Source organism: Sminthopsis crassicaudata, chromosome 1, assembly GCF_048593235.1.
Source record: "Sminthopsis crassicaudata isolate SCR6 chromosome 1, ASM4859323v1, whole genome shotgun sequence".
Classification (NCBI taxonomy): domain Eukaryota; kingdom Metazoa; phylum Chordata; class Mammalia; order Dasyuromorphia; family Dasyuridae; genus Sminthopsis; species Sminthopsis crassicaudata.
The window spans coordinates 76549017-76563874 of NC_133617.1; the positions used below are offsets into that span (position 1 = coordinate 76549017).

The 14858-nt window shown below is 41.4% G+C and overlaps 1 protein-coding gene across 1 annotated transcript in view; it reads left to right on the plus strand.

The window, feature by feature from the left end:
• ADCK5 (aarF domain containing kinase 5) overlaps nt 1-14858 on the plus strand; it is a 35102-nt gene that overhangs the window by 19587 nt on the left and 657 nt on the right. The window contains exons 3-13 of the mRNA XM_074263221.1: nt 403-552; nt 9128-9203; nt 9938-10138; nt 10578-10718; nt 11625-11738; nt 11972-12103; nt 12273-12356; nt 12637-12718; nt 12812-12890; nt 13058-13149; nt 14420-14672. Of these exons, the coding sequence (XP_074119322.1) occupies nt 403-552; nt 9128-9203; nt 9938-10138; nt 10578-10718; nt 11625-11738; nt 11972-12103; nt 12273-12356; nt 12637-12718; nt 12812-12890; nt 13058-13149; nt 14420-14672 (1404 nt within the window). The remainder of the gene's footprint in view (nt 1-402; nt 553-9127; nt 9204-9937; nt 10139-10577; nt 10719-11624; nt 11739-11971; nt 12104-12272; nt 12357-12636; nt 12719-12811; nt 12891-13057; nt 13150-14419; nt 14673-14858) is intronic.

Below are 14858 nucleotides of genomic sequence, written 5' to 3' on the forward strand. Positions count from 1 at the left end.
CTGTGAGACAGCCTGGAGTTAGGGCAGTTTATGGAAACAATAGCATTTATCTAAATATTGTCCCAATCTCTCCAAGCCATCACTGCCTTTGGGACAATAGGATTTCACTTAATACTGAGGTGTATGGGTATAATTAATTTTGTTGTATGAATGGCAGCAAAATCTTTAAGTTCTTTGGATGGGGGGGGGAGGCAGAACAGAGAGAAAATCCTAATAGAATTGCATAAGTTCACCCTGTAGCTTTTTTGGGAGCTTCTTTCCAAATGATGTTATTGGCAAGAAATGGGGTAGAAGTGGAAAGAGAAATTGCTGGAAGATGATGGATGAGGGAGGGTGAGGGTGAAGGGTTGGGTTTTTGGCAACAGGAAAAAGAATCATTGCCGTGCTATGGCTCCTCTCCAGCCCCACGGTTCCCAGACCCCTATGGAAGAAGGCAATTTCCATCGTGGTGGTGGGGGTGCCCCTGCTGTTCGGGCTCCGCTACGTCGTTGCTGACAAACGAGAAAGGAGGAAGATGAGGCTTTTGGCCGATGGCATCGGACGATTTGGCAGGTCGGTTGGCTATGTGTGAGGGCCTTTTCCTGGACTCATCACTCCAGTTTGCCTTAAACCACAAAGGATTCCTCTACAATATTCTACCTAGTTCGGTCCATTTCTAAAACCTTGTCCTAAACACAGAAGATGTCTCTTTGATCTAGGCTGTGTCCCAGACTAGATCCCATCACCCCTTGGGCTTCAGGAGGGAGGGATTGAGAGACTAGAGGTTTTTAAAAAGGTGTGCAGGTATTACCTCCAAGTGTCACTCACTGCCTATGAAACATTGGCCATCTTTGGGAAAACCATAGTCTGAGCCTGATGCCAAGGGGCAGACTCAGAACCTCTATGTCCTAAGCTGTCTTTTTGACTGTTGATTCACTTAAGCCCTGGCCAAATGCCTGCTACGTGCAAGGTACTACACGTCCTTTCTAAGGAGTTTGACATTTTTTCAGGTAGTTATTTGTAAAATACAGGCTAGCCCCCTGGAGGCCTCAGAATCAGAGGCCGGAGTCAGGATAAGCAAAAGTCCTTGGTCTTTAAGGGGAGAAGGGAAGGGGATAGACAAAACTGTCACAAGCTCTCTACAACCTCCCTTCTCTTCGTCCTCCTCCAAAGTGACCGACTCATTTCACTCACCCTCTAATCCTTACCTACAATTCTCTTAACCCCAAGCATTGAGCTAGTATTAACTGTGAAAAGAGGAATTTCAAACATGTTAATAGAGTTATCATCCAATAAGTAAGTAGCCTTAAGTGTTTGGTTGTCTGATTCAAGTACACCTATTCAGAGTTTCAGCCCTTTACAGTTATTGATAATTTCTGTTGCGTTAAAGGTAACTTTGTGTATCTCCAAGAAGTAAATTGTTGATTCCTTGAGTCTGTGCCCATGATATTTTAGATTGTAGATGAAAAGAGCATTGAACTTGGAGTCATGTCATTAGGGTTCAAATCTTAGCTCTGAGATTTTACTAGTTATTTTACTCTGGAAAGTTCTTTTACCTCTCTGAATCTCAGTTTCTTCATTTGTAAAATAGGATTAATAGTAGTTACCTTGCTTACTACCTCTCCAGGTATATTATGAGAAAAGTGATATAGAACTCTGACTTATAATTACTTAATTACTTATGTCTTTATCATCATTTCCATTCTCTTGGGGAAAAACTAAGTCTAATGAAGACTTTTGTAGCAGTGCACCCTAGCTGGTGCAAAGGACAACAATGGTAATGTTTCCAACTTCTGTTGTTTTTGTAAGACTTTCTTTAGATTGGCCTCTCTAAGGAGAAAGCTCCAGGGATTATCTGGGGACCAGGTACAACAGAGAGCTCTGGTAGCTCCTTCATGGCTCTTTTGCAAGATATACCTCATGATGATAGAAATGTCTTATTTGCTAGATCATCATCATAGTCCGTCTCCCTCCTTTCCCTTTTTCTCTCTCTATATATTCCCTCCCTCTAGGGTTATAGCCAGGAAGTATTAAGTGTCTGAGACTACATTGGAACTTGGGTCCTCCTGACTTAAGGGTTGGTGCTACCTCTCATTTTTAAGATGCAGCAGCTGAGGCCCAGTGAGATCAAATAATTTGCCCAAAGTTATACAAGTGGTTAGTGTAGGAGAAAGATGAATCTTTGTTCCTTAGTTCTAAAAGCAGAGTACTTTCCACTCTAGCACTACACCTCCTATTCATAGATGCATTCAAAAGCTCTATTCTGAGCTAACTTCTTGATCATAGTGTTCCCATTAGATTCCACTAGGTTTGTTTTTCTCTGTGAAGATGATTCTCAAATCTATATAACCATTTCTTGTCTGAACTTTGTGCTCTAGCCCCAAATATCACTGCTTGTATGTTTTTTAAGCATCTTTAATTTACCATGACCAAAGCAGAATTCATTTTCTTTTTTTTTCTTTTCAGTAGTATTTTATTTTTCCAAATAAATGTAAAAATAGTTTTCAACATTTATTTTTGTAATGTAATGTTCCAAATTTTTCTCCTTCTTTCCCTTAGCTCCCCCTCCCAAGACGACAAGCAGTCTGATACAGGTTAAATATATGCAGTCTTTTAAAACATGTTTCTAGATTTGTCATGTTGTACAAGAAAAGGCAGACCAAAAGGGAGAAAAATGCAAAAAAGAAAAAAAAAAGTAGAAAAAACAATCCACATTCAATCTCCATAGTTCTCTCTCTGAATGTGGATGGGATTTTCCTTATCAAGCCTGTTGAATTTTCTTGAATAACTTAATTGTTGAGAAAAGCCAAGTCCATCATAATTGATCATCACATAATCTTACTGTTTACTGTGTATGGTGTTCTTTTGGTTCGCTCATTTCACTCCTCATCAGTTCATGTAAGTCTTTCCTGAAGTCAGTCTGCTCATCATTTTTTATAGAACAATAATATTCGATTACACTCATATAATATAATTTATTCATTCAACTTCGAACTGATGGATATCTATTCAATTTCTAGTTTCTTGACTGTATGAAAGAAGCTTCTACAAACATTTTTCCCTCCTTTATTATCTCTTTAGGATACAGACCCAGTAGAGACACTGCTGGATCAAAAAATAACACTGCTGGATCAAAGAATATATACACACAGTTTTATAGCCCTTTGGGCATAGTTCCAAATTGTTCTCTAGAATAGTTGGATCCATTCACAACTCCACTAACAATGCCTCAGTGTCCCAGTTTTCCCACATCTACTCCAACATTTATCATTATCTTTTCCTGTCTTAGCCAATCTGCGAGGTGTATAGTGGTATCTCAGAGATGTCTTAATTTGCATATCTAATCAATAGTGATTTAGAGCATTTTTTCGTATAAGTATAGATAGCTGTAATTTCTTCACCTGAAAATTGTCTGTTCTGATTCCTTCACCATTTATCAATTGGGGAATGACTTGTATTCTTATAAATTTGACTCAATTCTCTATATATTTTGGAAATGAGGTCTTTATCAGGAACACTGGCTGTAAAAATTGTTTCCCAGCTCAGAATTCCTTTTTTAATCCTTACTGACTGGCTTTTTTTATTAGATACCAGTACTTCTAGTCATCCAGAGTTAAAAAATTTTTGACTCCTGCCTCTCCTTCATACCCAACTTCCAGTTGGATGTCAAATCTTGCTTCTTTGACATATACTAGTTATCTTACAGCCATATCCCTCTCTTTCCTGTCTTCTTGGATTTCTCTGAAAACATGCTGAACATCATTCCTTACGGCACAGTCATATACCATACCACACCTTGTTCATCTGTTCCCAATTTACGGGCACTCCTTCAAATTACATTTCTTTGCTACCAAAAAAAAGGAGCTGCCACATATGTTTTTGTACACATGGGTCCTCTTCTTCACTCTTTGATCCCTTTGGGGTTTCATAGTACTAGTGCTATTAACATCTCAAAGAGTATGGCATGATTTAGAAACTTTGGGGGCATATACAATTCCAAGTTGCTTTTCATAATGACTGGCCCCTTGATTTCTTTACTAGTGACTATGTTCTTCTCTCATATGAACATAAATCACAGAATTATAAGATTTCAGGTGGCATGTAGTCCACCTCATCTAAAAAGTAATATATTCCTTACCATCATTTCTGACAAGTGCTAACAGTCAGGGTAGGGAAATTCATGAATTTACATTCCATTTTGGGATAATGATTATCTTAAGAGATATAATGGGGTGCCAAGATTTGGAGTGTCTCACTCATCATAGTGTTCAATTAACTTTTGCTTTGAATATCTCCAATGAAGGGGAGATCACTTCCTAATAAAGCAATTTACAACATTGTTACATAGCTATTGAAATGTCTTTCCTTATTAAGCCAAAATCTGCCTCACTTTTAACTTCTACCAACTTGACTTAGTTCTTCCTAATGAAAGCACATAAAATATGTACTTCTAACATAACCCAAATCTTGGTTCATGACTATTCTTTAGGTACTTAAAGATACTTGTCACATTTTTCTTATTCAGAGCCCACATGTATAACCACTCCTTGATCTCCTTTGCTGGATGTTCAGACCTGGGCCATACTGACTAACTCCAAGTGTCATCCAAAGGTTCTTTCTGGGCCCTCTTCTCTTCATGGTGGTCATGATCTTATCACCTTTTATGGATTTACTGTTTTTCTGTTGACCTTTTCCACTATTCCGAGATCATTCTCTATATTTGCTCCAGGTTGCTGATGTTCTTCCTAAAATGTGGCCTTCCAAATTGGAGACAGTATTCTCTATGTGGGTAGCATCCTTTCCATTTTTACCCTAGTGCAGGCCCTCATCACATCCCACTTGAATTATTTCCATTGGCCTCTCTGCTTCTGTTCTCTCCTGCCTTTCAATTTAGACTGTGCCAAGTATTGCCTTCCTCTTTCTAAAGTAGTTTTGATCACATCATTTCCTTACCCACAAACCTTCAGCAGCATCCTGTTTCCCACAGAATAAACTCCTTTTACCATCTTTATAGTATTTTAGCTTTAAAGCAGGAAGATACTTGGAGTCCATCTAGCCTAACCCTAATCCTCATGTGAGATGAGTAATGTGTCAGAAGTGGAATTTGCAATCAGGTCCTTTGACCCTGAATCCAGTGTTCCCATTCCAGTCACTTTTCTGATCCTGTCTTTTATGAATCCCTTTTATGTAATCTACAATCCATTCAGATTGGACTCTACAGTTTCCTGAACATCTTTTCTGCCTCCCCTGTCCTTGTTCATATTATTATCTCCACACAGAAAGCTTTCTTCTTCTTTGACTTTCTGAAATTCTACCCATCCTGCAAGACCTTAATCAAATGTCACTTGTTCTCCTGAGCTTCCTGTGCTCTCACATAAGAGAGTGGATTGAGCTCCTGTGGCACTTGTCCCTGCTCTTGTTTTTTTCTTCTCTTCCCTACCAATGATACTGGCTGTCATCATGCAGAGGTGAATAAAGTGATCCCTACTATGAAAGGATGGAAGGAAGGAGATGGAAAAGGCCTCCAGGCTTATATCTGAAGCTAGAAACTAGAGATTCTGTCATTTGCATCATCCCTCTGGCTACTGTGTCGCTCTTCTTAAATCTGACTTAACAGTCTCCCACGGCACTTACTCCTTTGCTTGGAGCATCTCCACAGTAAATGTGCCTCATGCATAGGAATTTCACCTTTCATAGCTTTGTTAACCTTTCCCAGTCCCCAGACACCAATCTCAAGCCTTGAGTTCCCTGGACTTTTGTGGCCCTTAAGTTGGTTTGGTGCCCAGATTACAGAGATCAAATGGCCTTTATTCCTTCCTTACTCTGCTGCCACCACCGTGATCAGATACCTAAGGACAATGTCTGTCCCTTCCTCCCCTTCTGCCCAATGTTTTGCTAGGCTTTCGGTTCAGAAGGAGACATCTTCTAGGGTTTATTTACAAGGGAAAAAGAGAAGATGCCAGTTTTGAAATATCTACCAGAAAGTAGTTTGAAAGGAAATCTCTGACTGGACAGTTTGCCGCTGCTAAGTCAGTCTCTATAGCTAAGCTCCACAGGCTTGGGTTAGGCCATAATTATTCTTCCTGTGCCCCAGATGAGAATGTCTTCCAGTGATGAGAATGTCCACTCCAGAGAACAGAGCAAGTATTAACTTGGAAATTGACCTCCCTGCACATACTGGCCTGTATTTTTAACCCTCAAATCCCAGCTCTCAGTTCAAAGATGTTCATCATAGCTTTTGTTCCAATAGTGCTTTGAGGTTTACAAAGTGCTTACTTCACAATAATCTGGCAGGTAGGGAAAGCAATGAAGAAAAGCATTCAGTTTCCAAAGAAACTCAGAGAGAGGAAGTAACTTACTTAAAGATTGTTACCATAAGCATTTATTAAGCACTTATTGTGAGGCACACACAATTCTGGAAATATGAAGAAAGAAAAGTCAAAAACATTCCCTGCTCTTGAAGAGCTTGTGTCCCATGGGAGAAAGAACATACAAACAACTCTGTGCAATCAAGCTTTAAACAGAATTAATTGGAAATAATCAATAGAGAGAATAGTCAAAGGATATGAACAGATAATTTTCAGATAAAGAAATTAAAACTGTCTATAGTCATATGAAAAAATGCTCTAAATAACTATTGATTAGAAAACAACTCTAAGGTACCACCCTCGTACCTCTCAGATTGGCTTAGATGACAGAAAAAGATAATGATAAATGTTGGAGGGGATGTGGGAAAACTGGGACATTAATGGATTGTTGGTGGAATTATGACCCATTCTGGAGAGCAATTTGGAACTATGCCCCAAGGGCTATAAACCTGTGCCTACATCTTAATCCAGCAGAGTTTCTACTGGATCTGTTTCTCAAAGAGGTCATAAAAAGAGAGAACATGTGGAAAAATGTTTGTAGCAACTCTTTTTGTGGTGGCAAAGAATTGGAAAATGAATAGATGCCTATCAGTTGGGAAATGGCTGAGTAAGTTATGGTATATGAAAGTAATGGAATATTATTGTTCTATTAAAAAATTGGTGAACAGACTGATTTTAGAAAAGCCTGGAAAGATTTGCATGAACTGATGCTGAGTGAAACAAGCAGAACTAGGAATACATTGTATACAGCAACAAATTTGTGCAATGATCAACTATAACAGACTCGGTTCTTCTTAGCAGTTCAGTGATCCAATAAACATTGGATGGAAAATGCTATTCATATCCAGAATAGGAACTATGGACACTGAATGTAAAATCAACACCATGCTATGTTCATTTTTTTCTTTTTCTTCTGTTTTATTTTTCTCTCATGATTTTTCTCTTTTGTTCTTATTTTTCTCTCCCAACATAATTCATAAACATAAAAAGGGGGAAAAATGTACACCTATAACCAAAAAAACTCATTTGTAACTGGGGAAAATAAAAATAAATTTGAAAAATAAATAAAATTTAGTTGAAGAAAAATTAAAATGTAAAAATTCAAACAAAAGAAAGATTTAAAGTGTAATTGGGGAAAGTTTCCTTTAGAAAGTAGGATTTTAACTAAAACTTGAAGAAAGCCAGAAAGCATTGTTGGATGTAGTACCTTTAAAAATGGTTCATTGGTGCTTTAAAAACAAATTGCTGCATCTCTTTAGTAAATAGAACTTTCCCTTCAAACAAAATAGTCCAATTAAGCCAAACAAATTATATATTGATCGTATCAGACACATATGTCTCATTCCACATCTAAAGTAGATCAATTCCACAGGAAGGGAAAGAGAGAAATGTTCATCCTTAGGCCCCTAGAGTATGGATGGGTCACAGCATTGAGCTGGACTCTTAGGTCCCTGTTATGTTTATGATATGTTCCCTTACATTATGGTGGCCATAATGACTTAGAGAAGTCCTTTCTCGTGCATTTTCTTATTTGATCCAGGGCAAAGGTGATTATCCCCATTTTAGAGAGGAGGAGCCTGAGGCCACACAGCTATTAAATGATGGAGCCTGGACTTGAACCCAGGTATTCCGTTTCCTCATTCAGGGTTCTTTTCCCCAGACTCCTGAGGGGACAAGTGATAGGGACTTGGGTAAGCAGAACAATTATTTTTTTGGTTCTGTTTATTGTTTATCAGTCTATACAAGTCTTTCTAAAGTTCTCTGAATTCCTCATGGGGATCATTTCTTACAGTGCAATATTTCATCGTGTTGGCATACCAGTTTATTTAACCATTCTCCTAGTTAATAGGTACCCATTGTGCTTCTACCTTTGTGCAATCACAAAAAGTACTCAGAACTATTTGGTAAAGAGGATCTTTCCTTCCCTTCTGTCTGTGATTTCCACCTACCCCTTGAGGAACATATCCAGTAGTGATATTATTGCATCAAAAGGCTTAACAGTTTAATCCTTTTTTTTTTTTTTTTTTTTTTTTTTTTTTTTTTTTATAGTATGGTTCCAAATTGGTTTTGGAATTAGGATTTGAAGCCATATTTTTTTTTTAACTTGAGCATTCTCCGCTTTGCTGCCAAGTCTACTACATCCACATTGCTATGGAGTCCTTGAGTTCATTAGATGGCTCTTTCTCACTGTTCCCTCTACCATCTCAGTTAAGGAAAAAGCGGAGAAAAAATGCATGGTAAGGCCAGAGCTCCCTCCAATTCATCCAGTGCCAAGTGAGCCCCAGAATTTTCTTAAAGATAGCCCTGCTTAAACAGGTTTCCTTTAGCAAACCCATGCTGTCTCATAATAATTAAAGGGGCCTAGCCTCTGGGAGAGGACAGGAACCCTGACTGGGGTCATGGTTGTTTTTATTATATCTTTCATTTGGATGATGACTCACACCTTTCCCATGCATTTTCTTACTAGATCGAGGGCAAGAGTAGTTATCCCTGTTTTAGAGATGAACCTGAAGCCTCACACAGCTAGTAAGTGGTGGAACCCGGACCTGAAGTCAGGTGTCCTGATTCCTAGATCAGGGTTCTTCCCTTGCAGCAGGTTGCCTTAGGACCCTGGCTCCTAAGGGGACTCCTCTGTGGGCTGGCCTCACCTAGCCCTTCAGTCTCCCAGCCACAAGCCTCCCCTCCATAAGAGGGGCCCAAGGGAATCTGTCCAGTCAGCATCTGTGTGGGAGAGTTTGATTCTGGATAGTGACCTGTCCCTCCCCTTTGTTCCACACTAGGTCTCTCAAAGTGGGCCTCCAGATCTCCATGGATTACTGGTGGTGCACAAATGTGATTCTCCGAGGGGTGGATGAGGTATGTCTCCTATCGTTGGGAGTGGAGAGGGCATTGCAGGAGCCAGGGGAAGCCTACTAGTGTGCCGGAGAGGTCAAGCAGCGTCAGCATTTCAGTTTATGCTGTTTCCTGTCCTAAAACATCAGTCAAGCTCCCACCAGGGTGGAAAACAGTAGGCCTAGATGTCACAGGATTACAGATCCTGTGAGTCCGGTGCCTGTGATTCTTCCCACTAGACCAAGCTCAGTTCTGGGGTGACTTGCTACATTTTACTTCTCTAGGTCTCATTTTCCTCCTGTAGTTTTAGGAGCTTGGGCTCAGTATTATCTCTAAAGTCCCTCTGATCTCTTAACAATATTCCTGTGAGACTGTAAATTTAAATTTAGTTTATCAAGGAGCCCTGCCCTTAGGAGTTGGTTTTGAATTATGGCATAAAGGAGAAAAAGGTAGGATAATGGATTTTTGAGCTGAAGGAGACCTTAGAAACCCATGCTGTCTCATGGGTCTCATCTAGTCTGACCCTTTTATTTTACAGATATGGAAATAGACCAGAGAGGTAAAATGAATATAAAAGACAGAAGAAGGGAACCAAAGGCTTGAAGATGGGAAAGGGAAGCCAAAAAGTCCTCTGGCCAGGATGGAAGCCATCCTAGGATTACCCTGAGGATTGGGGTGGGAAGGCTGGAGTAGACATCCCCTCCCCCATCCCAGTAGACATCCCCTCCCCCATCCCTTTTTTCTGTCTCTGTGGTCAGAACAGCCCTGGCTACATGGAGGTGATGTCAGCGTGTCACCAGCGGGCAGCCGATGCCTTGGTTTCTGCAGCCATCCTCAATGGAGGCCTCTATGTGAAGCTGGGCCAGGGACTCTGCTCCTTTAATCACCTGCTACCCCCCGAGTACATCACCACTCTTCGCCTGCTGGAGGACAAAGCCCTCACTCGGGGTTACAAAGAGGTGGGCAGCCTGGGGCCGCAGAAACTGGGTGGTCGGGGCTAACTCTTGTGCCGACAGCTGTGAAGGGCTCTGGTCTGTGCTGAGCACTGGGAGCACCTACAGAGGCAACTAGGCTTAGGCTTTGATTTCTGGGGATTTTCTGGCTGTAAGAGATGCTCTGAGTGCTGGGAGGAGGCGCCTTCATGCCGGGAGCCGAAGGAGACCTGACTTCTTAGAGGGCATATTGAAAACAGTTGGGGGTGGCCCATGTGAAGAGGAGGGGGAGAGAGAGAATGTAGGGAGAATACTAAGGAAGATTATCCTGTTGCTTGATTAAGATCCTATTGGTCATTGTAAGAAAGGAAGCTAATGAGCTAGTGGGCCTAAGGCAGAGTGTGGGAGACTGTCTCTGGCCTGGGCTTGGGTCCTAGGGCTGAGTTGGGCTCCCTTTCTCCTGCAGGTGGACGAGCTGTTTCTAGAGGATTTCCAGGCCCCGGCCAACGAAGTGTTCCAGGAATTTAACTATGAGCCTGTGGCAGCGGCCAGCCTGGCCCAGGTGCACAAAGCAAAGCTGAAGGATGGCACAGAGGTGGCTGTGAAGGTGTGTTTGTGTGCAGAGGGGGAGGGGTACCCCTTGAGTGTGCCTGGGCTCTGTTCAAAGTCTTGGGGCTGGTAGATGGGACCATGAGGATCACTAGGCAGGGAGATCGCCACTTGTAGGTGATCAGCATGTTTAGTTCTTGTTCAGCTGGGACAATCCCTGGCACCTTTGGGGGCTTGAGATCACAGGATCTCACAGAAAAGGACCTTAAGAGTCATGTAGAATTTTTCAGAAAGGAAAAATAGATCCTGAGATCAAACATAGCTCTTGTGACTCTAGTCTGAATCCGTTACATGGCCCTCTTTACCTCATATAATAGTATACCAGCCTGCCTTTAGCTGCATAGGGCTGAACCAAAAGGCTGCTTTCATCAGGTCACTACCCTGCTTGTTAAACTTCCTCATTGTTCACAGAATAAAAGAGAATCTTAGTGTAGTGCTCGAGGATCCTCCATAATCTGGACCTTTTCTGTTATATCCACGTGTTTCCTACTTTTTCTCACTATCCCCAATTATGCCTAGAATGCCTTTCCTCCTTTATCTGTCTTCCAGGGCTCATTGAACCCCAGGCCCCCTACTACTAGGACATCCTACTGGCCCATTTCATCCCCCATTGCTTTTTCTTTTCTAAGGTGGTCCATTCCCAAAGCAAGTACCACATTGTTGATCCTTTCCTTCCTGACCAATTCAGGGTTGTAAATCAGATCCCTCTGCTGGATGGTGAATACAAGATAACTCAAGGAATGAGAAAATACTTAGAATGAGGGGAAATCAAGAAAGACTTTAAATAGGATTGGTCCCTGGGCTATTTCTTGAAGGAAGCAAGGACTTCTAAAATGGAATGGGGACAGGAGATGTCAATGTGTGTTGATGAGACAAAATGACTCAACCCCTACATCCAGTACAGGTGCAGTACATCGATCTAAGGGATAGGTTTGACGGGGACATTTATACCCTCGAGCTCCTGCTGCAGATGATCGAATTCATGCATCCCAGCTTTGGCTTCAGCTGGGTTCTCAAGGTAGATGTGACCCCTGCCCCTTACATACATTGTACATGGCATTCAAGAGAGTAAAAAATACAACTTTACTCAGTCCTTGGGGAGATGTCAGTCAAATGGTTAACAGCCTCTATTCTTGGGATGTTCTGAATCTGCTACAGGACTCCCTTCTTATCACATCCTCCCCCCATTCTCCCTACAAACAAATCCGGTCCCCACATTGATGCCTACCCTTGATGGATTCTCCACCTCAGGACCTGAAAGGGACCTTGGCTCAAGAACTGGACTTTGAGAATGAGGCTCGGAACTCAGAGCGCTGTGCCAATGACCTGAAGCAATTTCATTATGTGGTGGTACCCCGTGTGCACTGGGACAAGTCCAGCAAGGTTTGAGCCCTGAGGTTCTCTAAGAACTAATTCAGCATCCTCTTTCCCTTCCACGACACCCTGTCCTGCCCAAACTTAAGTCCTTTGATAACACCCTCCGCACACACCTTACTCTTCCTCTGGTTGGGAGATCCGGTCTGCTCATCACCCCTTGTCTTCCATTTTCCAGAGGGTACTGACTGCTGACTTCTGTAATGGCTGTAAGGTGAACAATGTGGAAGAGATCCAGAAGCAGGGGCTCAGCTTGAGTGATGTATGAAACTCAGTTTGTCTGCATTTCTGTAATTTACATGTGGCCAACACCTGTTTTCTCTTAAATCTATCTCTATCAGGACAAACTATGTAAATTTAAATTTGGTATTATCTTAACACATCCTAAACACAGTTGTTTGGTGAAATTAATGTGTGAAAGAAGTGAGGAAGAGTGGGGATTTGTCTTTTTTATGAGAAGTTGTAGCTTGCTTGGTAGGTTTCTGACTGCCAGGGATGTTCCATTTCTGCTTTTGAGAAGTGATTCTCACCTACTCTTCTAGACATCATCTAAATTGATCCGAGTATTTGCTGAACAGATCTTTTACACGGGCTTCATCCACTCAGATCCCCACCCTGGAAATGGTAAGATGCCTCATTCTTGGGAGGGAAGAGATTAGTCTGGACCATCTGAGGTTGGGCTAAGTTTGGGTACTCCCCACCAATGTTGTCTCTTAGTATTGGTACGGAAAGGTCCAGATGGGCAAGCAGAATTGGTGCTGTTGGACCATGGCCTCTACCAGTTCCTGGATGAAAAGTAAGATCCATCCCTATGACAGTACCCTAGTCCTGGGGGGAAAAAAAAGGAAAAGAATCAGTGACTGGCATTGGACCAATCCTGTGGGCCCCTAGAGACCAAGCAGCGGGGAACAAGGGATGGAATGTCTGACCTGACCAGAAGGGTCACCACCACCCCCTTCCCAGGGATCGCTTGGCCTTGTGCCAACTGTGGCGGGCCATTATCTTGCGGGATGATGCAGCCATGAAGAAGCATTCTGCTGAGCTTGGTGTTGAAGGTAAGAAAGGGGACGAGATGACATTGAGGGGTGGGCTGCCCTGCTTAGAACTTCTGTATGGTGCTTAGATATTTAGTCACAAGGTGGTAGGAATAAGCCTGTAGTTGGGAAGTATTGTTTGGATTTTTTGAGATTGGGGCTCAAACAAGCAAGCTTCTACACAAGTGGTTAACATGAATGATTCTTTAATAGAATTAGAACTCTGCATTAGAGCAATTAAGTATTGACATAGTATGATTAGAATGACTAATCACATGAAAATGGAATGCACAATTGCTTTTTTTTTTTTTAATTTTAAACTAGACATCTGGAATGTTTAGTCTAGACTGTTTTAGACTACTGGTAGCCAACTCAAACTAGAAGGGGCCACACTAATTTATATATAAGGATCCCTTTGAGGCACATCAGTATGTTTTTATTTTAATTTTGTAATATTTTCCAATTATATTTTGATTCAGGATGCATTCAGAATGTGGTTGATTATGTCACCTCTCTGCAGTTGCTTTCTACTCCTTAACCCACTGTCTTTAACTCACCTAAGAACTCATTTGTGTTACAAAGCAGCTCTTCTGATTAGGCATACTTGCCTTGCTTGGCAAAGCCTAGTCCCCCTCATTTAACATTCAAGGAAATAGATGTTGCCTAATTCTTCTAATGGATTCCTACATTGAACAAGTCAGAGGAAAGGAAGCCCTGTCCTGAGTTTCTTTTGTTACTAATAGACATCTAAGGACTTTGATGAGCACCAAACTTATTCATCTCTTCCTATGTTATACTAGTTAAACTGAATAAAAAGTATTACTTTACGATTAGTCTCTTTCTAGACCTTACTTTGCACAATTAACCTCACCAAAGTGAGGTGTTTTTGTTTTTTTTGTTTTTTTTTTTAAACAACACTAAATTTTTTAAAAACCCAACATTCCCCTTTTGGACAAAAATGACAATTAATTGTAAGGCAGTGTCTTAGCTTGAAAGCTACATTAGCAAACTCCCCATTGTTCCATATCTTCACTTTGCACACCAGAACAAGGCTTAATCCCTCTTACCCAACAATCTTTAAGGCAGAGGTCTAAAACTCAAACTCATGTTGACTTAGATAGATAAAACCATGTTTTATTTGTGATTTTCTATGTTGTATTATATATTTTTTACATTTAGGCTAGGATTTGAGTTTGACACCTCTACTTTAAAAGTACATGTAAGACTATCATTCTTCCATATCTCCAGTGTCTAAAATTATAAATATTTCCTCTCCTTCCCCTACCCCAAGATTATTTCCTGTTCTGTGAGATCCTAATGCAACGACCAATTCACATGGGGCAATTATGGCGTTCTGGCATGCTGAGCCATGCAGAGACAACCTACATGCAGGAAATGGCTAAGGAACATTTTGCCCGAATAATGGAGGTGCTGAAGGCCTTGCCCCGCCCCATGCTACTCGTCCTGAGAAACATCAACACAGTGCGCTCCATCACCATAAACCTCAAGTCCCCTGTGGACCGATACTTCCTCATGGCCAAGAGGTTTGTGCCCTTGGAACACAGAAAGTGGCCAAAAAAGGGAGGGACTTATCCAGCCACATGTTAGCCCAGCTTAGTAAAATGAGGGAACCTGCATAGTTGAGAGCTACTGAGCCCCTTTCCCCCCAAAAAAATTAACCCAATAGCAGAGGGGGATTCTTGGGTTCTTTGACTGTCTTCACACTTTCA